Source organism: Vitis riparia, chromosome 4 (assembly GCF_004353265.1).
Source record: "Vitis riparia cultivar Riparia Gloire de Montpellier isolate 1030 chromosome 4, EGFV_Vit.rip_1.0, whole genome shotgun sequence".
Classification (NCBI taxonomy): domain Eukaryota; kingdom Viridiplantae; phylum Streptophyta; class Magnoliopsida; order Vitales; family Vitaceae; genus Vitis; species Vitis riparia.
In genome coordinates, this window is record NC_048434.1 from 1,803,588 (window position 1) to 1,829,562 (window position 25,975).

A 25,975-nucleotide genomic window follows, 5' to 3' on the forward strand; every position below is an offset into this window, starting at 1 on the left:
ATATCGATGTTTGATTTTATCAAACCTAAGACATGATGATGAAACTGTTAACTATAATGAGACTCCATGCATGAAATTTCATTTATGATAAAAGCACAACTTTTTCAAGGTTTGCCTTGTATAGTAAAAGGGGCTTGGAGATTTTTGCATGAGCATTTTCGGGGACTAGCCCACTCCCCACTACTAAAGAGGGCAAATTCCTCGCACACAATTAAGATTTGAAGTACATTGATCGTAGATCAAGTTTTTATCTGAGAGGCTGTGGGTTGATGGTAGTATGAATGTTTTTATCCCAAAGGGAGATAGAAAGGGCTTTTTAATCAGGGTGTGCCTTCATCAACATTAGAAAAAAGGGTATTTATAATTTTAAAAAAGTGGGGATTATTTTTACAAAGCAAGGTTCTTAGAATATTATTCCCTGAACGGATTCCTGGGTGTCACTTTTGAACCATTTTAGGCATTCGTCCCTTGAGAGTTGTAACTGTATAATGGGCTTTTCATATAGGCCTTTTGGCGAATTACACCAAAACAGAGGAAACTTGCTGCAACTTCACAACACAAAGTGAATGAATGGTATATAGACAACATGTTATTGCAATTTGATGGAATGAACCAACTCAAAACCTTACATCTTATTCAACCACATGTTGTGGGTAAGAATGGTGTTTCTATATATATAAAATTTCCTCGTGGAAATGAAGGTAATCTATTATTTTCCCTTCTCTACTAGAAAGAAACTAATCAGGGCAGCTATTTAACCTCGGCAAATCCCCGAGAAGCTACAAAGAATTGAATAGTAATGAAATTCAAAGAGAATTATCCCTAATAATCTGAATGTGATCCTGTAGGGTTGACCCTTTTAGCTACCACCAGAGCTTAAAATGCATTAGCAGCCAGTTGCCCTTTTAAAAAGAGAGACCGAGGAGGTGAGAAATGAATGAACCAGGTTAGCATCTCCTTATGATATTAGCAACGTTTCTACCGATCTCTTCTTTTGTTTGGTGTGACACGGGAACATCTCCAATGTACATGTCAAAGAAGGCCCCTGGAAGTAGAATTGTATTAGAATCTTAGCTAAGTTGATTGGTGTGCAAAGTGAATTTGAAGATGAGAATTCACTTACTACAAAGATCTTTGCTATGAACTACTCCAATCGTTCTACCTCCGACTGCACAAATAATGTTTCACAGTAAGTTGTGGATATGAAACTCAATGAGCTGTATAAAATCTAAATAATTAGATGGATTGTTCGTTCCCTATCCTGTGCAAAGTGGAACTGTGTAGTGAAGTAGGCTATAGCTAGCATGGAAGTACAGTTTGTGCAAATTGAGGAACTAGCAAAACATTAATGGGTGTAACTAGGAGAATGGAGTAATAGAAGCCCACAAATCCTTTTAAGCTCCGTTAGCACCTTCATATGGGTTATGTACTAAGCCCACAATATGTGTGATGCATGACACAAAGTCCACAACACAAATGCGCAAGGCATAGGCAAGTACACAGGGTACACACGTTGACGCTATGGGCACAATGCCCTGGTGAACATGATCAAATCATAGTATGGAGCATGGCTTGAGTGAAATGAGGCATGAGCTCAGGCATGCCTAGTGACACAAAGATCGGGCATGATGTAGGCTGTTGAGAGAAGCTAACTAGACATGTGACATGAACCAAACAAATATTTGATTGCCAAGATGTGACATGCAAGGAACAAGGCAATGGGTGACATGATCAAGGAAGGCAGTAGATCAAGGCCAACAAGTGGCATTAGTTGCACGCGTAGAGGCGATTGTTGGGTCAAGTGACACATCAACTGCTAAGACATGTGATGATGTCCAAAGTCAAGAAAAGGATAACCACCTAGATATGGGTGGAGAAACTAGGTTTGACTCTCCTAATCAAGGCCACTTAGCACACTAATACTTGTGAGTGGGCAGATGCATGGGCTGATGGTGGCTTAGTGGGGGTGTTGCTGATGTAACCTCCCTAGGATGTTTATATATATGAGTTACCAAGCTTTACTGAATACATAGAAAGTTGCCTAAAACTTAGTGCGGGACTCTTGTTCTGCAAGCCTAGACAGCTTCAATATTTGTGAGTGAAATAATGTGGTTTATGTGCTTTCCCTTTAAAATGCTGGCCATGTGTTTGCTATCTGGTGGTTGATTAAGGAAACTTGGTAGGAACTTGGGTAGGTTGGCTTAGAGGGGCCTAAGGACTGCACATCATGAAAAAAAGTTGGTGGAAACTGTAGGTGTGTGACAATTGTCATCATGCAGATGAGCCTTAACAAATGCAACTGCTATCACATGTTTTATTGTATAAGACTTTTTGGATCAAACTACCTACTTTCAGTGATTAGTTGTCCATCAGCTGTTCGTCGGAAATCAATTGTTGTCCCCTGAAAAATTCCACTAAGGTTAGATCATACTCCATGCTGTTTAATAAAGAAAAATCAACTGTGACATTGAATAGAGAAATACCGCAGGTAATGGGATATCTTGTGTGAAATAAGATCCAAATGTTGTCAGGCACTGGTAATCGGTGTCTGGGTTTGTCTTATGAAAGGAAATAAAATTGTCAATGATCAGCAAAAGAATAAGCATTGGGCCACAAAAAGAATTTTCACTAACAAATGATTTTATTTACCTTCAATAATCGGTTTCGAAGGGATTTCTCAAAAGCACTGCAACAAATAAAATTAAAGCACACAAAATAAGGAAAGATAACATTTAATTTCATCATCAATTTTCATAATTTATGAATGTCACTTAAATATGAGGTGTTAACCAGAACGAATGAGACAACAATGGACCTGGCTCAGTAAATAATTTTGAATTTAGGCTTCATTTTACTGTAGGGTTTGTAGAATTGCAACTTGAAAGCCTAAAGCATAATCCACCAAATAAAACAACAGAATATGCCATGCCAACCAAGTAAAGTTCTAGGCAAATATAACTCCAGAGAACCTAATATGAGCTAGAACCAAAACAAAGCCAAATCAATTAGCCCACCATCCCAACCTGGGCCAAGGTAATTCTAGGCTCAGACCAAATAGTATGCTAACCATAATGATCTTATCCCTATAATGGGTTCCCTCTATTTACCAAGATTCTTGGAAATATCAAATTGTTAATCAACAAGAATATTTAGCTTGCATGTATGGGGTAATGATACTAGCCCTTCGGCACCATTGTGGCAACAATATCCAAGATGTTATTTGGAACTCACAAAGGGACTGTCATTTAAAATAGGTTAAATAGAAAAATATCCTCCATATTTTCTTGACTCTGACATCAGTGGGTCTAAATGTTGCCTTGAGCCAACATCACGTAATGGAGTTCTTGCCCATGAATTTGCAACACTTACTAAGCCCTGGCTCAATGCCAACAAATGTCATTATATTCATCCAAAGTCAACAACGGATAAATCTCTCATGAACATCCATTATCATCTATGTAACTCAGTTACGAACTTTCCAACCATATCAATATAGTAACTTGATTTTGCTTGCAATATATTCAGATCAAAGTTGTCACCTAATGGTAATTGTTAGCACAGGCTCATTTTTCTACAGTAACCATCCGGTTTTTAGTTCAGTGATCCAACCATAACACCAAAATTAATGATACAAAAATTTCAAACCTCTGCACAGTTCCCCAAAACCCATAATTATCTAGAAAACAGCATGAACCAATAGAATGAAGTATCCAGATAGAAACAGAAAAATTGCTTTCCAAATAAAAGGAACCAAATTGAAAATTAAGCTTAAGCACTGAGAACAGTTCAATCTGGACCATGGATGAAAAATATTCAGGGTCTAATATTCCAAGAAATTTCGAGAAGAAGAAAGATAACTTACTCTCTCACAGTGTTGATTTTCATCCCATTGCAATTAACCACAAGCCTAACAGTCATGTTAATATCCTCCCTGCAGCCCTCATAAGAACTTAAAATAAGGAAATTGTAACAAAAAAAGTTCATCAACTTAAGCAAAAATTTATAACGGACCACAAAAATTCAACTTAAGTTCTTCTCCAAATTCATGTGTTTAAAGATAGTTCATAATGTTCTAAGTCCAGATTATAAACCTCAATTCAAGAGTCACCACACCCAACAATTTAACCCTTCTATGCACATAAAAATGTGGTGTTGGAACATGAAGTTTTAGGAGAGATTCAAAATTCCAAGTGTTAAACTTATAAACTATAGATAAGAATCATGGAAGAACATGAATTTGCGTAACTATTTTAAGTAACAAATAACAAACTGGAGCACAAGAAAGACCCATCATCTTGCCCTTGAGGCCTGGTTTGGGTGATAAGGGGATGGGAATGTGGGATTACCTATCAAAAAGATTTAAAAAAAGGGGGGACAATCCCTCAACATAAAAAATAAATATAACACACACACACACACACACACATATATATATATATATGTATATAAAATATATGTATGTATGTATGTATATAGAGAGAGTGAGAGAGAGGGAGGGAGGGAGGGAGGGAGAGAGCAACATATTTAAGAAAGGGGGATAACCAATGCAGGAGACAAAAAGAAAAATTCATCAAAATCAAAGCCAAAACAAAGAGATGCGGGCTGAAAACAAACATTGGTGCAAGCTCTCCAGCCTTATTTTTTGCCAGAACTTAGAGGTGGAAACCAAGCACCATTCTTGTAAAAGGTTTTTAAGGAACAATTGATTGACGAATTCAACAAAAAGAAGTAATGACCTATAGAAGCTTTAAAGATTTCATTATTTGTGAACAAGATAGAAATGAACAAGAATTTTACAATGAAGGGAATCATCCCAAGCAAACTTATCCTTCATCTATTTGTGAATAAACTTCTACTTAATTCTCCCCAAAAAAACAAAAATAACAACAGCAAAAATGTTGATACCACTCAAAAAGTAAACTAGAAGAATTGAAAAAATGTGTTTAGCATGATAACTGCATAAATACCTGAGAAGATCCTCATAAAAATCCTGTCGTTTATTCAATTCATCCACTGGAATAGAAGCATACTTTGGACCCAACTTCTCACAAATCAATAAAGGATGAACATCTATAAGGAAAAATCTTAGATAATGAATGACTGGAAGGATCTTGAGGTGGATAGTACAAATGAAGAGGAATTAAGTGAAATCCAAAAGTGCTTACAAAAACCAAAAGCATAAACCTTCAGAGACTTGATTTTTATTATTTTCATAGTTCGGGATCCAGTTCCTACAAGGACCTGAAATGCAGGTGGAAACATCAAAATGAGTAAATAAAATAAATAAACAAAGTAAATCTCAACCAAAAAGAATACAATCAACAGAGGAGGAGAGTCAAGCCATTTAAAAGAATTCTCATACGAAATTGTTAAAGCATCTTGAATTGCAAATAATGTTATCATCAGAAAAACATATGCCATGAAGCATAAACTGTCATACAAAAATTGATGAAACATGAATGAGTTTGCTTCGGCTTCTCGAGTTTTCTAAAACATGTTTCTAATGAGAAATAACTGAATCTCCACTGAAAACCTATATATAGATGCAGCTGAACCATAGAGAAAGAAGAATCAGTATGCTAATGATATTAGACATAGAAAAAACAACGGATTTAGAGTCTAAAATAAAAACCTCTGAAGTTAAACTGGAATTATTTTCTCCAACTAAAATGTTGTCCAAAATTGTAGGGAACTCAATGCCAGTCCTGGGCTCAACTGCATGTCTTGTCCAGTTTAAATCGGGAAAAGAAAAATGAGAAGACCTCTGGTGCTCAATCTCACAGGACCTTACACCAGTATCCTCCAGTGGAACAGCCATTACTTTGGGAGTTCTGATGAGAACCAACAGAGAGAAGCATTCAGAGACAAAAATTCTATAAAAAAATAGACAAATAAGAGCTGAAGATGTGTCATTGCCAATAGATAAATTGGGATGACTCACAAATTGTCTAATGGCGGTACCAAAGCAGCTGCTAATGTGAAGACAGGCATTGATTCAAGCCCTTGAACTTCTCTACAGAACTGTCTAATTGTGAAATTTGAAACTTCATCAAAAGGCAACCGGCCAGAGGCTTTTCCTTTTGACCTAGAACTGAAGCAAAATCCAGTAAGATTATGCTTACAAGAACAAGTTTGATCCACTTTTGCACAGGATTTCCAGTTTCTAGGTTTTGAAATGTGTGGATCACCCGATGACCTGTGCCTTATATTGGAATTTGATCCACTAGAGAGCCGCAGAAGTACTGCACCAGCAAATTTTGAGATGCAGTCAAATGCTTCTTGAAGAGCTGCACTTCCAGGGGCATATATGCGTCTAGACCCATAAACAGAGTTGTCCACAAATGAAGTAACATGGGAAAGCAAGTGACCCCCAAAACTATTTGATATGGACTCAGTGGGATCAATATATGGAGAACCCCCATCAAAATCCATGAAGAACAACCAAACATTCCGCATTTTCGTTATCAACCCGCAATCAAAAGCCACAAACTAACTGAATTGAGGAGCAGTTTGAAAACACCTGCATAAATCTTCCATAAGTATAAAGAATTCTAATATTCCTCAAATTTTCTGGCAGTGAAGAACGCGTTTAAGCAAAATAACAATAAGAAAAATCTAAATAATCACTCAGCCTTTTTGGCGTGGAATTTTCTGCAAAATCAACGGCATTTTACCTATGTGTCTATGTGGAGAGAAACTATTAAGGAAAGAATTGCATTACTCTAATCATAATCACCCACAAAATCTCCTCAAATTCAAGACCCATTAAAGCAAACATCATTGTCTTCCAGAAAACCAGCTGAGAAAGGTATTAACTCTGAATACTAGAACAATGCAAAACCTATATATCACAAACTTCTTATAGAACAATCCAGTGCCCCAAGGAACTCAACAGAGTCAAATCTAACAATCACGTCAAAACAATATTACCCATGTAAAAAAAAATGCTAAAAGAACGTGAGGGGCTACATTCCGACCCATTCTCTCTTGTTTCCTCCATTCCCTCGCCTTCTTTTTCCGGGAAAAAAAAAAAAAAAAAAGAAAGGAAAATGCAAAGCAAACGAGAAGTTAAAAGACAAACCTGAAAAAAACACGAGGTAGAAAGGTTCCAAACTTGCAACCGGAAAGAGGAAGGCATTCAAAACCTAGGGTTTTGAATGGGAAGAGAAGAGAGAAAAAGAATCAGGGGAAAGGAATATGCTTTCTATTTTGTTCTGGTACTTTGAAAGGGAAAAGGGAAGGAACAAGTCGGTCCACCTTTTTCCGAGAAAACGTGGAAAGGGAAAAATCTTGGGGTTTCCTTTCATTGCCCCATTTTTAGCTACGCTTTTTAAGTGGTTAGCTGTTGGCGGGTAGTGACGGTTCCAATTTTCTCTTGCGTTTTCCATTTTTCCACTTTTACTCCACGTGGAAAATGAAAAATAAAACTTCGAAATATTCTTGATTATACTTTTTTGTGGATGAAAAAAAAGATTTTTAATATGAAATAGTTATAAAAATGTTTGATGAAGAATATTTTGAATCCAAAATATTGATTTTGTTGTTTTGAAAGAGTGGAAGTTACGTTTCCAAATTGAGTTTGTTAGGCCTTTTAATTGAATCTCTCCTATGTTAAGGGAATGATTTTTTATGATTGGAAAATTCAACTTGAAGCTTATCTCAAAGTTTTAATTAGCTAGATAGGGCTAAATTGGTTATTTTTTTTGTTTTATCCAAAAATAAAATTTTCAACTTTTATATTTTAATTTGCAAGATAAAGCTAAATAGGTAATTTTTTTTTTTACCCAAAAATCAAAATTTTAACTTTTATATTTTGAATATGAAATAATCTTCAAATTGTAAATCTAACTCTCCTTGTGTTTTTTTTAGAAAAGTAACTCATTTTTTATAAAAATGTCTTTTACTATTTCATGTATTTACAGGTAGGTTTTAAAAGAAATGATTATTTGTATAAGAAAATAATGAGGGTATTTTTATCTAAATGAGACCAAAAAATGGTAAGAGGTCAAATTTCAAAAATTAGGTTTTCAAAAACTCTTTTAGTCAAATAACCCTAAAGAAAACATGATTTATTTGAAAAACTATCCATAAAATATTTGTTATATGGATATTAAATACATGTATTTGTCACCATTCTATCCTGGCCTCGTCTTCATCAATATTGTTAATTGTAATAGTGCACACATGACCTAATCCCCATTTTGCCTTTTTATTGGGCCTATGCCGCAACTTTGCTTCTTTTTTGGGCCTATATCCTCAAGAAATGGTTTGATAATCATACACTTGCATACAAATTTAGGTGATATCATTCTATCACAGCTCCACTCTCCATCGATATTGTCGAATTCAGGACTGCAATGGCGCACACATGCCCCATACCTCAGTTATGTTTCTTTATTAGGCTTATGCCCTCAAAAAAAGGTCTCGATAATCATAAACTTACATACATATAATAACTTAATGTTATGTGGTACAATTCTGTCACGACCCCTTTCCATGATATTGTCAGATTCAAAGCTACAACGACACACATGGGTCAGGCCCTGATTTTACTTCTTTATCGAGCTTATGTCCTCAAGATAAGGTTTTTGTAATGTTATAATATAAGCCCTTCGTATATGACTCTTTACTACTTACTCCTTGGATGATGTGAAACACTACTTAGCGATTCAAAGGTTCTTTAACACTCATATTAAAACTTTGTTTTTCCCATCAATTACCTTAATTATTTTTAAATAAATTCATTTTTCTTTAATTTTTATATCTGTCGGCTTTATATATTTTTTTTCTTCTCGTCATCCCCTTAGCCAACTCAATCATACTTATTTCTATAAAAACATACAAAGTCTTAAACCACTATCAATGGAACACAACTGCCCACTTAAGTAAATAACCTACCAAGTTCTCTCTTTTAACAATTATTATATTAACCCTTCAATACTTTCAAATAAAGTTTACATATCACAGAATTTTTGTGGGCTTTCAACTTAACATCCTAAGATCATTAATAGAGTAAGAATGAAAATAGGGGGAAAAATTCAGGAAAATTAAAACCCAAGAAGATGACAAAGAATTAGGAAATCTTTGTTGAAGGGCATGAAGAATCTAGCACAATCACATTCCTGCCAACAGCCCATATGGGTCTCATGATTCTAGCCTTTCTAGGCTAAACATATCACTGTGTTGGTGCTTCCATATATTGAAGATGATGTACCTAACCTTGGAATTATTCACCTGTTTGGGTATGTTGGGTGGGGCTGGCAAGTGGCAAGCCAACCAAACTTTAGAAGTATTCCCACTTTCAATGTCTTAGCTCACCCACAGCCACACATCCTCTTTCCTTTGATGTGTGTAACTACCAAAATTTTGTGGTGGGTTCAAATCATATTAAGATCAATTTTTATGTTACATTTATAGGTTTAAGTTTTCAAATTGAAAAGAAGAATTTTAATATTAAGAAAAAATAAATTTTATCCAAATTGTGCATCATTTTCTTATTTTTTGATTTAGTAGGACATGAAATTTGTGCATTTAATTCCACAATAAAAATCACAATTATTATTCAAAATTAATAAATGTCAAGTTTATTTAGTTTTTTTTAAAAAAAGAAAAAGAAAAAGAAATTCCATACACCATATCTAATGAAAGAAGAGTGATACCTTATGTGTAAGTTGCATAAATGGCTTCTTCTTCTATAGATGACTGATCTTAAAAATATTGATTAGTTATCTCATTGAGTTATTTGAGAAAGTAATGTGAAACTCGTCATTTTTCCTATAGAAAATAGACATATAGGACAACAATATGAGATTGTTTTCTTAAATTAATTATATAAATATAAAATAAAAACTATGATATCATTTGGACATATTTCTTATCTTCTAATTTAAAAGCAAAAACTTGGATTATGACTGAAGTTAGAATTCGAACTAGAAACATCAAGTGCACTCATAGCTCAAATGCCAACCCTTAGAGGGCCAATTTTGCTTGCCAATAATGGTCCACTTAGAACTTTGGATTCCATGGCATGACTGAGCGGAGCAACAATGTCATCCTACCTATTTAAAGTTTGAGAATAGATTGAGGGTGTAATGTCCCCGATATCTCTAATAATTGGCTTTACTTGATAGAACTTGTCTAGAGACTAGCTATCCTAGGGAAAACTTTGGAGGGAACCAACCACTAAATGGTTCAATTAATTTTCCCTCCTTATAACCCAACATAAAATATAGACTTATATTAAATGGATGATAACTTTCAAATTTTGTTTAAAAAATTAAGATATTAAACAAATTTACCACCTCAATTTTTAAAAATTTAAAAATAATTTTTAAAGACAAGAAAAAAAAAAGTACTTTTTGTAAAAATTATGCTATTATTTTTCATTTTTAAAACCAGAAATTCTAAATAATTAGTAAGATTTATATCCTTCTAAAACCCATTGAGAGGACTTTTAAAATGAATATCTTTATCTTAATTTGAGTGAAAGAAAAGAGGTAATGAAAGCAATAAATGAAAAAGATAATAAGTCAATGAACTTTTAGGAAATGCTATGGTATTGAATCGCATATATCAACTATGGGTGTGTAATCAATCAAGACCATCTACCGAAATGTAAAGAAATGAGACTAAAATATAAAAAAATATGAAGTATGGATAAATGGGACTAGCATACAAACAAATAATACCTAAATTAAAATACAAACAAATTAGACCATCTTTTTCCTATTTGGCCATTTCTGATTGGCGACTACTTTTATGGTATCAAAGAGCAGGTTTTCAAAACAATAAGATGAACCCCACTTTCAAAACATGGCTTCCAAAAACCTCAAGATAACGCCAGAAAACTTCAAACTCCTTTTCTTCTACGGTTCTGCCACTCAAAGGTAGAAGCTAACAACTATTCCATACAAGGATTATATCGGATAGGGATCTGACTCCGGGTCAAATCCCATGCCCAACCCAGCTTTGACCCCACATTTCAGGCCCAGGCCTAGGAGACCCCCTCCTCTCTTCTCTTCCATCCTGGAGGCCAGGCCTGAATAATTTCAGTTCTGCAATGAGCCCTGGCTTGACCATTCAAGCTTGAACAGGACTAGCCAAAGCTTATGATACCAGGCCAAAGTCTCCGGTTTCTGCTAGGAGATCTTCACGAAATGATCCTGAAAGCCGATGCCGAAGCAACTCAACTTGCAGAACATGAAGCGCAGGAAAAACAAATTCTGGACTCCTACTCTATATATCCCATGATTCCCAGTGAACTCATTATGTATGCTAAGAATCAGCTTACAACATGCAAAAGGAAGAGAAACGGAGAATTATAAAAATCGACACCTACAATTAACTCTTCCACAATGCTTGGCAGGAAAAAATTATAAAAAGTTGTATAAGGATCAAAGAATGAAGTTTATAACATGTATGATGATTCAATACCCACAAAAAGGAACAATCGAACAATAGAATAGATTCTTGGGGCTGAGCTTTCCCCGAAACCAAACCACCAGCCAAGAAAATCATGGGGAAAGAATCAAAGTTCTCTTAACTTGCATTGAAAACAAATGGGAGTCCAAAACTTTTTAAAATATAGAATTTGATGAATTCAATATACCAGAGGTGAATGGGTTGGGGGGTGTTCCTTCAGACTGTAATGCCAAAAATCTGATCAAGTCCTTCAAAATATTGACATGCTTTTCTCAGAAATTGCTCCATGGTCACAACAAGCCAGCCTCAAAGAGATTTCTCCTTCTCAAAGTCTCATCTACCAGCTTGAAGGTTTTCTTCACAAGCTTTTGATCAAGGGCAGTGGTCCTGTATATCTTAAAGACCCGGTCCACACAATCAGGAGCAGTGCTCTGAAAATACAACTCTTCAAATTTCTTCTTAACAAACCTGCAGGCCAAGTTCCATAACATGGAATGGTCATTTAGTCCATGAACCAATGTCAAACAGTTATTTAAAAGACTTGGAAACCCCAGAATCTAGATATCACTCTTTGTTCTTGATAGATAAAGAAGTATAAATATATTAAAAAGAGGCACCAAAAGAGCAACCCAAAGTATACAGGATGCATACACTGACCGCCAAAGGGCACAACCAAGAAAAAAAGGCTACAAACAGGAAGGGGTACAACAACAACACCCACCCTCAACGAGTGCTCAACCAATCAAAGAAGCTAACTAGAGTCAAAGGACCATCTTCTAGATATCACCTACAAGAGTTATGATTGTCCAGTGGAAAACAGCTGCTAAGGCTGGGTTTCCTTTCAATATAAGAACATGAGGGAGGTTTCGATATGTAGGAAATCATACGTGTGATGATGGAATGCTGCTATATAGCACCGTTTCATTTTGCCACTTCATCACAACCTCTTGTTCTCTTATATCTATACTCAATTTTCTCCTCAACTCTGGAAATTAAATTAAAAACCAACTGCCAACCAAGAAGAGTATAGCATATTGCTAGTAGTAGCAAGGGAAACAACCAAATTGGAAGAGTATGACCAACTCTGGAAATCCTTATGGTTTTCAATTCCTATTTTCCAAAGAAAAAGAACCAGAAAGATGCTTACTCGTATGCATGCTCAATTTCTTGTTTTCCCGTTGAAACTGGTTGGTAGTCTTTGAACCATTCACATACATTTAGTGGCACCTACAATGCAGAAAATATCAAAGATCCAAACTGGTAAACTTTTTCAGGTATGAGTAAGATGTATACTGCTTTTATCAGCTCTTACTTTTAGAACTTTCTTCTCGAATATATCAAACTTGTTTAAAAACAGCATGAAGGATGTTTTCTGCACAAAGGAAATAAACAGAAGTCATAAGAAAATCCCAACAATCTTGAAATAAAGTTTCTCAGCTTGAACTAATTTAAGAAATTATTAAAAAAAAAAAAAGCCCGGTGTGCAATATTTACAATAATTAGAAAGGAATAAAGAGAAAGAACAATAGAATAAGTTGGAAAAGTAATATCCATCATATCAAGAAAATGAAAGTTTAATAGTAGAAGTGATACAAAAGTAAACCTGAAAACATGGTTGCTTCAGGACCCACTCAAAGAGTTCCTTTGTCTCCATCATTCGGTTCTTGTTTTCATCCTCGAAGAGAGTCTGGTCATACCTGGAACACAATCATCAATTGAAAGCATCTTCAGCATGACATAATTTTGACAATAGCCATAGCATTATCATCTTCCTTATCACTGGGTGGGGTGGGATGGGATGGCAACTTGTCCCTACTAAATGCCCAACCTGGGAACACCAAAATGAATTTTTACTTTTATTTTTCTGTTTTCTGTCACTTTTTTCAACAGAACACTTGCCAAACAGTCTTCTATCCAAAGAAGAAAGGGCAACCATTGTGTTTCTCAAGCATGAGAGGTCCTCTATCTTTCTCACAATAACATTTTTTTTGGCAGGTAAATTTTTGTCCCCATTGGGACTTGAACCTAGAACCTCCCACAAACCCTCCCCATCCCTTTACCACTTGAGTCAGGCCTCAAGGGCCTCTTTCTCACAATAACATAGAGTATATAAACATTTATAACCATTGAAGAGGCAAAAAAATCATTAACAAACTAGAGGGGCAATAGATTATAGCTGGTTGAAAGGCAGTCTGAAAAGTCATAAATGCCACATGCATATATGATTGTGTAGCTGGTTGATGAAAGAAATAGTAATCTTACTCGCTAATAGCAGCACAAAAAATTACAGCTGTAACACCTTCAAATAAATGGATCCATTTCCTTCTTTCATTTCTCTGGCCTCCAACATCGAATAATCTATATACTTCGCCACTTTTCTTATTCTCTCCAACAGGACTGTAGACATTATAATCAGCACTAAGTCATTAATTGACTTATCAGGGAAGCAAAATCCAGACATGTTCTAACTTCTAAAAATAAAAATGAGTACTTTATTGAATCCATCACATGAAGCTACAAAATTTGACACACAAATGTAGGAGTAAGCCATCATGCTCAAATGTTACATAAACACATAAGCATCCATAAAGGATCAATCTTAAGTTCAATATCAATCCATGTATGATCACAGTAGCATCCAGGAGGTACAATGCTATAACATCATGATTAACTATTTCAAGTAATGATTGTTTATCCTTCTCCTTATGAAAGGTGCAAATGAGAAATATTGTCTGAAAGAGGAAAAGATAAGAGAGATTCAGCTCCAAACATGAAAGATGTGATATGTCATCTATGCTTGAATGAAGCTACAGAACCAGTTCAACATTGACCAAAATGCATTTGAACAACTAAATTTTCATGAGTGCACAACTAAATTTAAACAGTAAATAAAGCCTGATTGAAACAAACATGATAAAAATCAAACAGCATCTGAAAAGCATGATTCAGGAATGGGAGGACCAAGCAATTAAGCAAAATATACCTGAACTGGATTTCTACGACACCTGTTGTACGAATTCTTGCATAGAGAACATCCTCCTGCATTATAGAAGACACAATGACGATCATGGAAAAGCTAAGAGTTCTATAACAAAAATTTTCAGGTAATACTGACAAAAAGATAGTACAGAGAAGATGACAATACAATGCACTCTAAGGGATAGGATTTATTTTATTCTCCCCTTCAAATGTATTGTTTGTTGGGTTTTCCAACTGATGGTTTTGGGGGAGCAGTTCTTGAGAGAAGATAACAATGCAATGCACTCTTATCTCTCATAGGATAGTCTTCCCTTCTATTGTACTGTTTCTTTGCTTTACCTACATTTAGTTTGAGGGAGCAGCTCTTGATACTATACATTTTATGTAAATTTATGACACTTAGCACATATCTAACATTAGAATACAAATGCAGTTGTCAATGGAAACAACAAAAAACAACTTAGAAGCTAAAAACAGGAATACACCTTCCAACTCATTGAGGTTCTTTAATATATGATTTCACATCAAAACATACTTTCAATTGGTAATTGATAGTAGAAATTCCTTGTTGATTCTTAATAAAAATGTGCAAAATCTGCAGGATCTCCAAACAAAATTAATTACTGGGGTTAAGTTATTCATATATAAAATTTCCCTATTTTCCAACATCATAATTCTGACAACTAGAAACCTATAAAAAAAATAATGATAATTTTGAACCAGAAATTGATCATCTGCTAACTGTTTTGTATAACAATATAATAAGATATCATGAACTCAAGATACCTTTGTTGGAACATAATTTGCATCAGACAATCTCTCCAAATTATCCATAAAATAATGTGCACAATCCGGCACTTGAAGTTCATTACCACGAGAATAAGTTTCCTACATGTTCAAAGCAAAATTAGATGCTGAAAACATTTCATTTAGAACAGGACCAGACAGTAATAAAATTTTCTCATCTGAATGAAGCAGAAACAACCTGAATTGCAGCATCTTTCCATAGCGTCTCTATCTCATTTGCAAGCTCTCTTGTGAGACGTGGATAATCTAACCTGCCTCCAATTTCTGATAATTTTTCTCCTATATCCTGGTACAGAATGGATGTTTAATCGCTGGCTAAAAGGTTTTCAAACAAATAAATGAATGCAGACTATTATAGCTTAAAACAACATTCTTTGTTTAACTACTGTCAACCATTTCAAAAGAGGAGTGCAGAAAGATTGTGTAATCGATGATGAGATTGAAACCCAAACCTTATTTTCAACGGACAAAGCATACTTTGAGGACTCCGTTGTATTTTGAGCCAATTCCTTTGACCCATCATACAAAACCTGTTCAAGAAAAACAGTAAGCTTTGAATACAAAGATTACATCTCATCTCTTCTAGCCTTGAATACATGATTTCAACTCATCTCATGATAAAAAAATATGCATATCCCTATTAAGCAGCTGACACTAGGTACTACTTATATTTTGCAAACAGGGAAATAACCAACACACCCTTTCAAGTATTGCATACTTTTATTGTCTGATACACATTGGCATGGACGACTGAGATATAGCTCTTTAGCTCTGCTTCATCAAAGCCAGTTTGAAACAAAAGTTTTATCTGCACGCCAATCACATAAAATGAAGTATCAGCATTCTCTGTATACAGAGAAAAACAAGTGCAAGCTACACAATTCATGGGAGGGCTAATATTATGACTTGCCTGCTTAAAAATTGTGGACTTCCCTGACTCTCCAGCACCTTAACAACCAGTGTATTGACATGTCAAATTTTGAGCAACACAAAAGAAGAAGAAAAAAGGAACAAGCATTCAAATAAGAAAAGGAATTTAAAAAATAAAAAATAAAATGAAAAAAAATTCATTACTAAAAAGTTCCAAGAGCTAAAGTCTAAATAAAAATGTCTAAATTACATCTGCTAACCCCAACTGCGCCAACAAGAAACTACAAGCATTCCAAAAAACAAGAGGATTGAACTCTTAGATTCTCGCAAAAGACAAGTTTTCAATCAATAACATAAATCATTTGATGTTCAAACCTTTCTTTGAATGCTTGCTCTCTATTAATAGAATGGTTTTAAAAACCGGACAGGTTGGTCCAACCACCGGCCAGTCAAGGTTCCGGTCCAGTCCAGCGAATTAGACCAGAAAGTGATTGAACCAGAATCAAACCGATTGAACCGACGATCCCACCAGAAAACTGTCCGGTTCAACCATTTTTTTTTTTCTCAGCATAAAAAAGACGTCGTTTTGATACTTTTGGCATCAAAATGACACCATTATGATGAGTATAAAAGATCATTTTCCTTCCCACCCCCGCACGGCTGCCCTAGCTGGTACCTCCCATTGTCGCCGGCCATTGGAGCGTCGTCTCACCGGAAGCACCCCCTGCCTCCTCTCCCAAAAACACAGTCCCCCCGTGCGCCCGTGCCACCACTGGCATGCCTTCCAGCCACCTTCCATTTTTTTTTTTTAATTTAATTTTTATGTTTTATATTTAATATCTTAATATTTAATTTTTAAATTTTTTGTTGATTATAATTGTAATAATATGTTTAATATTTAATTTTTTATTTTTGTTTTATTCATTGCACATTGAAATTTTAATTTATTGAAAATATTGGGTTGATTGACATCTATAGGTAAAAAAAATTATGAAAAAACTCAAAGAAACTGTCAAAATTTAAATAGAATTTATTACTTTTATTTCTTTTTCTTTTTTTAATAATATATAAAATATATAGAACTTTTCCGGTTCAATAACCGGTCCAGTTCTGAAAACATCGATAATAGATTTATTCTGCTTTCTAAAGTAAATATTAAAATGACATAAAATCACCATGGCCCAAAAGAACATGCATACAGGGCATATCTATAATTTTTTATTCGATTATGCAAGGAATCAAAACCAATGTTCAACGAACACTTTTAAGCCATTGAAGTAACTAAGGTGCAAAAACCTGGAAACCACAGCCACCAAGATTATCCTTTAGCAGGAACCAATGCTTGAGACAAGCCATGCATAGAAAGATTTAGCTGCTTGTTGAACATGAATTTGAATTGGTATGTGCAGTAGCTGAGTCCTAAGTCAAAACTTAAGAAAACAAATTCCTAAAAAAGAAGCAGGCAATATTTAGCAATATCATAACTTGTCACCAGAAATAAATTCACACTACGCAAATTGGGAATGAAGGTAATATTGGTCAGGGCCTGCATTGAGATGGAGAGCACTCAATAGGCCACATGATTTTGAAGACAGGTTGAGGGCACAGTATAATACACTGGTGGAGAACCGAGACCAAGTCCTCGTTCTGAAATGCAGAATCATATTATGAAAATTCCAACAAATTAGATACAAACATTAGAGCTCAGTATGGCCCCCATCAAACATTTTAATATGTAACTATAGACGTTTGCCTAAATTCTGGAAGGCACCAAACCGGGTCAGTGCATGGTACCCCTGTGCTCTCTTTTCTCATTACCTTGCATTTGCATCAAGCTTGAATTCTTAAGAACATAATTTTTTTCATGCAACTCAATATTTTAAAGAAAAAAATAAAGCAAATAACCAAAAGATAAAAATGTAATAAGAAGCACCATTTTATTCATATGTACCAAGCAGTAGAAGTTTCTGAATATGCTTTTCTGCTTTTGTTTCTTGCTCAATCCTCCTTTCTATTTCTGCAGCCTGAAAATAGATGAGTTTAGAAGCAAATTGAAGGCTCTTATGTAAACTGAGAAAAATATCAAACAGATGGTTATGACATGATTACAGATAGGAAACTGCAAAGCTGCCCTACAGAACTCAGCAGAAAAAATAAATAAACAAGTATAGATTTTGGTCAACCATATTTTACCTGTGCATTCTCCTCAGCATCTGCTTCATGGTAATGTTTGTGTCTGCTGCAGATTGAACCCATTCTTTCTATCACAATAGAAAGCATAGAATATATACTAATCAAGCCACACCATGTGTAGGGGATTCTACAATAATCTGACAGATTCTCCCTTTTGTAAAACTCACTCACAATGTGTTCAAGCTGACCTGATCACAAAGCTACAAACCATTAAGCAGGAATAGAAAGGAGCCGCATCTTTCTCAAATAAAGACCCATAAGCTAGTTCACCCTCCAATTCAAAATACTAAAACTGGATGATACTTTTCAGAAGGACGAACACAGAATTTGGCACTCAAGGACCTAAACCCATTTTCACATGAAAGCCGTGAGTTCAAACCAATACATAAAATCCATGGAATGGTTTTCTTATATCTCAACAAGGAATAAAACCCATTTCCATTTAATCAGCAGCATCCAAACATCAAACCTGATAAATTAGCACATACTACTGTGGCATTTTATTCTGCCCATATATTTGCTATGCCCACCAACAAAATTGTAATAATTTTATAACTATCTAAGATATGTTATACAAGCACTGAAATCCAGTTACCTCCATATGCACTCAGATTCTGGTTTTGCTTAAAAGGGTATGCGGGGAAACCATGCCAACTAGTAATCAAATCGCAATAAAAGTCCACTGAATTACATGCAATTTCTCATGAATCCGAGTTAATTCTCTACAAAGATAGCAGGAAAATTACAACAAGTGCAAACAATAAATATGCTAAGTATCAATGCACAATCAATGTGCTGCGTTTACAGCACAGCTCAGTTTTTTACATTAATTTATACTCTGTTTCTACCCTCCATCCCTTTGAATCAATTACCAATTTCTCATGCTTTTTCGACACACCTTTAAAAAAATACTGAAAAAAAGAAAAAATAAAAAGGAAAAACAATATATAAATTCGGCTAGAATTTCCAAAACTTCCACAAACCCTCCAATGTCCACCTCCCACTTCCACTCTACAAATTTCCACCTCCAAAAATCCCCCAAAACCCTCCAAAAATCACCAAACACAAAGCATTATCAGAAAATCAACAACCAAAACCGACCTAGCGAAAACCTCTCGATCTACGCCTCCACGATCCTCCAGAGAGATCTCTGCCAAAAATTCAACCAATTTAAAAAAAATGAAAAAGAAAAAAAGAAAAAATAATGAACGATCTAGAAAGAGAAAGAGAGAGAAATCGAAAGTACCTGATTTGAAGATTGCTCTTGTCTATTCCGTCACTGACACTATGCATATATACACACACAGAGCAATATATAAAAATTTATTAATATTTATGTGGAGAAGTGCATAGAAAGAGAGAGCGAGAGGAGAAGCGAATCTGGTAGGAGAGAAAAAGAAAGAGCGCCGAAAGCTGCTCAGGAAATGGCGTCAGTCAAAGTAAAAGAAAGAAAGTTGGAAACCAGTTTACATAGAATAGAATGGAATTGTTTTCTCGGGAAAATCCACCATCCATACGCCCTCCTCTCTTCCTATATATATCCATATACACTACTGTGGACTGGAGGCCTGGGTTTTCCTTTCTTTTCTTTTTTTTTTTTTTTTTTTTTTTGTCCTTTTGGATTTTGTCTTTCGACCAGCGGTCTGTGACGTTTGTTGAATGTCGCTAACTTGTTTCAGCCGTCTGATCCTTTTTTTTCTTTTTTTTTTCTTTTTTTGTGCTTTGTCTTGATGCTATGGTCTGTGGCTAATTTTAGCCCTTTGACCAAAGGATAAAAATATTTATATGTTTGGGAAATGATTCCTGAAAACAAGGGCATGTTTCGAAATATTTTCTAATTTAAAAAATATATATATTTAATATTTAAGTTTTTAAATATAATAATTCTCAAAAAACTATTTTTGAAAGTATTATTGAATGGACTCTAATTTCTAAAATTAAAATACATATTTATTAAAATTTTAAATTGAAAAATAAGTGTCTATTTCTAAAAAACAAAAACATATTTTTAAAAATTCATCGAATTTTGTTTTCAAAATCGTTTTAAAAGCGAAAAACAATTTTTTAGTATTTTATAAAAATATGAATATTAATATCCTGGTAAAAGTGTAATTGATTTAAAAAAATAATAATAATTATTATGGCTAACAATTTTTTATTTAAAAATAAATAAATTTACTTTTTTAACATGTAAATTAATCAAGTTTTTTATTATATGCAAATTAACGTATTTTGAAATGCTTTAATTTGATCTTCAATTGATTATATTAATTTAAAAAAAAAATCAAAAAGATTCGTTTAAAATTTTAAATTATTAATTATGTATTACTTATTTTAAAACCTACTTAATTAATGAGAACTTGAAAAAAATATATTGGATAAACAATAAATCAAGACTGGAAAAATACGAGTTTTTTCTATTGTTTTTTAGTAATGGGGATCTAATTTTTTTTATTATTTTTTAAAAATTAATAAATTCAATACAAGTTTTGGTTTGATTTCAAATTCAATTATATAGTAAAAAGATAAATAATAGAGTCGTTATAAACTATTTTCGTTCATAAATTTGTTTGTTTTAATTTGGTTACTTATTTTTAAAAGTTAATAGACTTATTAATGAATTATTATGTATTGCAAATAATCATAGTTTAATAAAAATTTTATGTAAAAAAAGAAAAAAAAAGAACTAGCTCAAGATAATTAAATCAATTTTTGAATTTCAAATCATTGTTAAAAATAGTAAATTTATCATTAAATTCAAATAATTCAAAAGAATATCATATTTGAAGATTTTTTATTTCAATATTACATCAACGAGAAGAGTAATAATTTTATGTTTAGTGTTATTTGTTTTTTATAATTTTTAAAATTTTGATAAAAACTTCTATTTATTCTAAAATAAATGTTTTCTATTTCACTTTATTTTTAAAAATAATTTTTTATTTTAAAAACATAAACTTTTTTTAATTACACGACCAAACAGACTCTCACATCCATTGAAAATAGTTTTTTTCTTAATGTACATCATTTTAAAAATCAATTATAAAAAAAAAAACCTTTTATAAAAAATAAATTTTTTATTATTATTATCATTTTTTTTAAATTCAAATATTCAAAATAGTTTTTCTTGAATTTTTCTTTATGAATTTCAATTATTTTTCAAAACACTCTGTAAAAAAATTAAAAAAAAACATATGGAAATATTTTAAATTGGTTTTAACTATTCTAAATAAAATATTGACAATGAATTTTGGTCAAAATTCAAACATACTTTTCTCTTGATTGATATGGAAAAATATGCACTTGAACCGATGGGCGTGACAATAGTCAAAGTAGTAGTTTGAAAGAGGGGATAACTCAGAATAACAAAATTGAGAGACGATGAAATGTCAAAGCCGAGTGAAGAAAAGTTGATACAAAGCTTCAAACATGAGGAATACTAGAGGATTGTGACAGATAAGGCAAAAAAAAAAAAAAAAAAAAAAGGCCCTTAAGAAAACAAGGTGGATTGAAGACAAATTATTCATCATTTTTATCATTTTTTTTATTAAGGACAGGTTTTTCCGAGTATCATGCCGATATAATAGAATATATTTGGAACAAAAATAAACGAGTTAGAAATGCTTTGGTTTTTTATATTAGAGTTAAATTTAAAGTGAATTTGATCATTGTTTTATTTTTATATTATGTCTGTTCGATTTAGAATAATAAATAAAAATAATTTATTTATTTTTTAAGTTTTTTCCTTTTTGATATGTATAAAATAAAAGAATAAGAATTATAAAAATGTATAATATTTATTTATTTATAAATTATATTTTTATGTAATTAATCATTTTAAAATAAATTTTTTGAAAAATAATAATATTTAAAAAAAGAGATTGGGTCTCTTCCCTATTTAAATTTTTTTAGAAGATAATGAAAATAATTCTAAATAGACCATCCTGACCCTTTCAGTTATATCCTACATGGCAATTATCTAAATTTGAAAATAAAAATTATATTAATTTTTTTGGTTGTACTAGATGTGAAAATTTTATTTGGAAGTTTGATTGAAGTTGCATATTTAAAATTTTCATAAAATTTAATTTTATAAATGTTGGTGGGTCTAACAATTTTTTTTTTTTTTTTTAAGGAATAAGGATTTGTTAAAAAATTGTTTTTGGATATAATTTCTTGTTCTTTAAAATAGAAATTGGGTTTTTAAACTAAAAAATACGTTTGATAAATTTTGCATGAAAATAAATTTTTAAGAATTTGTTTTAAAAATAAATAAATTTAAGATATTTTCCAAGTATTCTCTTAGATTAGTATGATAAACAATTAAAAAAATGAAATAATTTTTAAAAATTTTTGCAATGTACGTAAATGTATTAATATCGTTATAGAGTTCTACGAAAATAATTATAAAAAAATAATTTTTTAAAATAGTTTTTTAAAATCATTCTTGATTTTTGTAAAACAAAAATTTACTTGAAAATTTAAAAATGTTTATAATTTGTATTTATTTTTTAAAAATATGTTCTAAAAATAATTTTCTATATTTAATGTTTTATTTTTAATTATTTTATATGTTTGCATGGTTATTTCTTAAAACAATCATTAGAGAATAACTTAAAACAACATAAAACTTGTAAAAAATATTTTATGAAAACACTTTGTTTTCTATTTTTAAGGACAAAAATATAAATCAATTTTTTATTGTTAAACGAATTTTTTATGTTTTTTTTTGTTTTAAAAAATAAAAAACAATTCCTAAATAGGTCATAACTATACTCGAACTTGATTATCAAAACAATTTTTTATTAAGATTTTCAAAAATATTTCTAAGAATAAAATTGTATTAAAAATTTTAAATAAAAAAGTTTTTGATATATGTGCTGCAATGTTAGGAAATCAACTAGATCTAATTTTATAATTTTAAATACTACATAAACGTGTTTATATTATTTGAATTATGGAAGGAAAATGAAGATCAGGCACACAAGAAGTTTTTGACAATGGCATTGAAACGTTCCGGGAATTCAACTTGGGGCATATGTGCCGTCTTCTTCATTACTTCCAGCTTCGCCTTCTCTCCCAGAACCCTAAAATCAGAGGTCAAATTAATTAGAAATTATAATCTTCACAAAAACAACCATTTTATTTATTATTATTATTATTATTTTTTATAATTTGAACTACAAGGGTGTTTTGGATGCATACTCTTTGAGTTCAATAGCCTTCTCCAAGGGAAATATTTGGTCATGGTCTCCCCATATGATCAACACCTCCTGCAGGCAAAACCCAATCACAATATGTTACGTTAGAGAGCCTATAAAGAAAATGGAGAGAAAATATATTAGAAAAGAAAAAAAAATAAGAAAAAATTATGTAAATTTTTTCTTGTGTATGGAAAAGAGAAGGGAATGTATTTTTTTTCTCAAATTATCTTTACTTTATTTAGGGAAAATTAGAAGAACAATATTTTAAGTTATGTTTAGTTCTCTAAAAATTCAAAGGAAAATGCGAGGGAAATAAAATAAAAATAAAAAAATTAAAGGAAATAAAAAATATATTTGAAGTCAATAAATTATTTTTTCATGTTTTTTCAAACTCATTTAACTTATTTTCTTTAATTATATAAAAATTAAATAATTTTAATTATATTTATTTTTCTTCCATATTTTCCATGAACCCAACCATAAGAAAACTTTTTTCCTTTAACATTTTTTTTCCTTCCACAATACCTTGGGAACCATTCATAGCCTTAATACCGATACCAAATATAAAACAAACTCATCAACAATACCAGTACACTAATAACATGAAAGCTCAATCATCGTTAACTTATGAACTAATTTGAGAGAATTTATTGATGCTAGTTTGGGATAATGATTTTGTTAAAAGCAAAAATAATTTTAATATTTAACAATTTTTAATTAAAATAAATTATATTTTTCCGATCTCTTAATTTGTTCCAAATCTAAATAACTTAGTATTGAAAAGTGTGAGACTTCCCATTTAAGAATTTTTATAAATCCAAATTAATTTTGATCTCACTTCTTACATTTAAATGTAAAACAACTTCTACGGTTATGTTTGTACTCGTAAAGTTCAAAGAAAAATGCAAAAAAAAAAAATAATAATAAATAAATAATAATAATAAATTACTTTAAGTCACACTTTTTTCATTTATTTATCTATTTTATATGAATATTAAATAATTTAAAAATATATAATTTTTTTAATAATTTTAATTACTTTGTCTTTTTTAACATTTTTCATGATAAAATCAAACTTTTTTCATTATTTTTTTTTCCAAAAATAACATAAATAATTTAAATTTAAGGGGATTATTGATCATCAAGAAGTACCTGTTGAAGAGGAGATATGTTTGGTGTATCTTCGCGTCCGAGTGTTAATCCCTTCAAAAGTCCCTTCTTTTCCTCTCTATTGTCAGAGTATAGCTTCTGCAAATTTATACATGGAAGAAAAATTTTACCCATTAATATTACAATCATGAAGGATCTAACTTTAAATTTTTAAATTGTTATTGAAATTTTGTTTTGAAATTAAGAATAAATTTGAAATATTTTGCAATTGATGTTATTTTGCATGATAAATTTGAGAGAAAATAAGCCAAAGAAACTGTTTCGTATTAAGTTACAATTTTGTTTTCTAAAAGCAAGAAATGTTTTTAAAAAATGTTTTCCAATAGGTTCAAGAGAAAGCAGGGGAGAAAGGAAAAGAAAATCATTGGAGAATTCATTCAAGAAAGAGCACTCACGTCGATAATGTCATTCCACAAGAAATTCGGAATCGTCGGTAAACGCTTGAACACCGCCAGAGAAGTCAACGTCCTGAGCTGCTCCGCCGTCCGCGGCAGCATCAGATCCTCAATCTCCTTCAATTTCGCCCTCTGCAACAGCTCCTCGTTATCTCTCCTAATCAAATTCACCGCCGAGCTCGCTATCACCACCTTCTCCACCCTCTCCGGCCACATATAAGCCATGTGGTACGCAACGAAGCCGCCGTAGCTCGTCCCCATTACAGCGTACCTTTCAATTCCCAACTTCTCCAGCAGTTTCCCGATCGAAACCGCCTGAAAAACCTCTGTCCGGTCCGACGACGTGGTGGTCGAGTCGCCGAAGAAGATGAGGTCAGGCACGTAGATATCGAAGTCCGCACAGAAGAACTGTACCTGACGGCGCCACTGCCAAAGGCAGACTGGCCCGAACCCGTGAATCAGAAGCAGTACAGGTTTATGGGAGGCTGTGGTGGGGCCCCAGAAGTGGATACTCGTTTGGTGGTCGATATCAATGGTTTGCGAGGACAACCCCGATGCGGTGAAACAGCGGCGGAGGTAGCCTCCGTACAGGGAGGTGGGGCTGAGACAGGAGGCTACCATGGTGGTCGATGGAGAGGTGGCTTGGCCATTGGAATCTTGGATGCCTTTTGAGCTGAGCAAAGTACAAAGAAAGAAATGTTTTTTTTTACTTTTTGTCTTTTTCTTTTTTTTTTTAAAAAAAAATTCAACTTTGCTGTCTTTATTTTTTACGTGGCATTATGGGATATGATAGAAGGAGGCTTAACTATGAGCCTTTCTTTTTCTTTTTATTTTTTAAGTTGTAAAAAAAGAAAGAAAATATTAATTTTATTGGTAAGTGTCCCGGATTCCAAATTAATAAAGATTTTTTTTATAAATAATATTATATAAAATATT

At 32.6% G+C, this 25,975-nt stretch overlaps 3 protein-coding genes across 5 annotated transcripts; all 3 read right to left on the minus strand.

Moving 5' to 3' along the window:
• Positions 1-563: 563 nt before the first annotated feature.
• Positions 564-7,285, minus strand: LOC117913608 (fatty-acid-binding protein 2). 2 transcript variants are annotated; one of them, XM_034828621.1, is made up of 11 exons: positions 7,082-7,285; positions 5,942-6,520; positions 5,633-5,831; positions 5,166-5,241; positions 4,968-5,070; positions 3,863-3,931; positions 2,650-2,686; positions 2,484-2,558; positions 2,350-2,401; positions 1,124-1,168; positions 564-1,045 (listed from the first exon to the last, which is right to left on the minus strand). In XM_034828621.1, the coding sequence occupies exons 2-11, from the start codon at positions 6,454-6,456 to the stop codon at positions 948-950; spliced, it is 1,269 nt and encodes a 422-aa protein (XP_034684512.1). In that variant the 5' UTR covers positions 6,457-6,520; positions 7,082-7,285; the 3' UTR covers positions 564-947. The 2 variants fall into 2 exon arrangements, with proteins under 2 accessions (XP_034684512.1, XP_034684513.1); XM_034828622.1 differs by lacking the exon at positions 7,082-7,285 and adding an exon at positions 6,675-6,987.
• Positions 7,286-11,318: 4,033 nt separating this feature from the next.
• LOC117912931 (guanine nucleotide-binding protein alpha-1 subunit) lies at positions 11,319-19,786 on the minus strand. Of its 2 annotated transcripts, none has more exons than XM_034827743.1 (15): positions 19,517-19,786; positions 19,372-19,420; positions 18,271-18,453; positions 18,029-18,101; positions 16,118-16,155; positions 15,926-16,015; positions 15,660-15,737; positions 15,386-15,493; positions 15,187-15,288; positions 14,405-14,460; positions 13,684-13,818; positions 13,025-13,118; positions 12,734-12,793; positions 12,569-12,648; positions 11,319-11,889 (listed from the first exon to the last, which is right to left on the minus strand). In XM_034827743.1, the coding sequence occupies exons 3-15, from the start codon at positions 18,355-18,357 to the stop codon at positions 11,712-11,714; spliced, it is 1,179 nt and encodes a 392-aa protein (XP_034683634.1). In that variant the 5' UTR covers positions 18,358-18,453; positions 19,372-19,420; positions 19,517-19,786; the 3' UTR covers positions 11,319-11,711. The 2 variants fall into 2 exon arrangements, with proteins under 2 accessions (XP_034683634.1, XP_034683633.1); XM_034827742.1 differs by having other exon boundaries at positions 18,271-18,458.
• Positions 19,787-23,156: 3,370 nt separating this feature from the next.
• Positions 23,157-25,691, minus strand: LOC117912946 (2-hydroxy-6-oxononadienedioate/2-hydroxy-6-oxononatrienedioate hydrolase). The gene is made up of 4 exons (XM_034827761.1): positions 25,040-25,691; positions 24,627-24,722; positions 23,476-23,543; positions 23,157-23,357 (listed from the first exon to the last, which is right to left on the minus strand). Exons 1-4 carry the CDS (start codon positions 25,658-25,660, stop codon positions 23,246-23,248), a joined length of 897 nt encoding a protein of 298 aa, XP_034683652.1. The 5' UTR covers positions 25,661-25,691; the 3' UTR covers positions 23,157-23,245.
• Between the last annotated feature and the right edge of the window lie 284 nt (positions 25,692-25,975).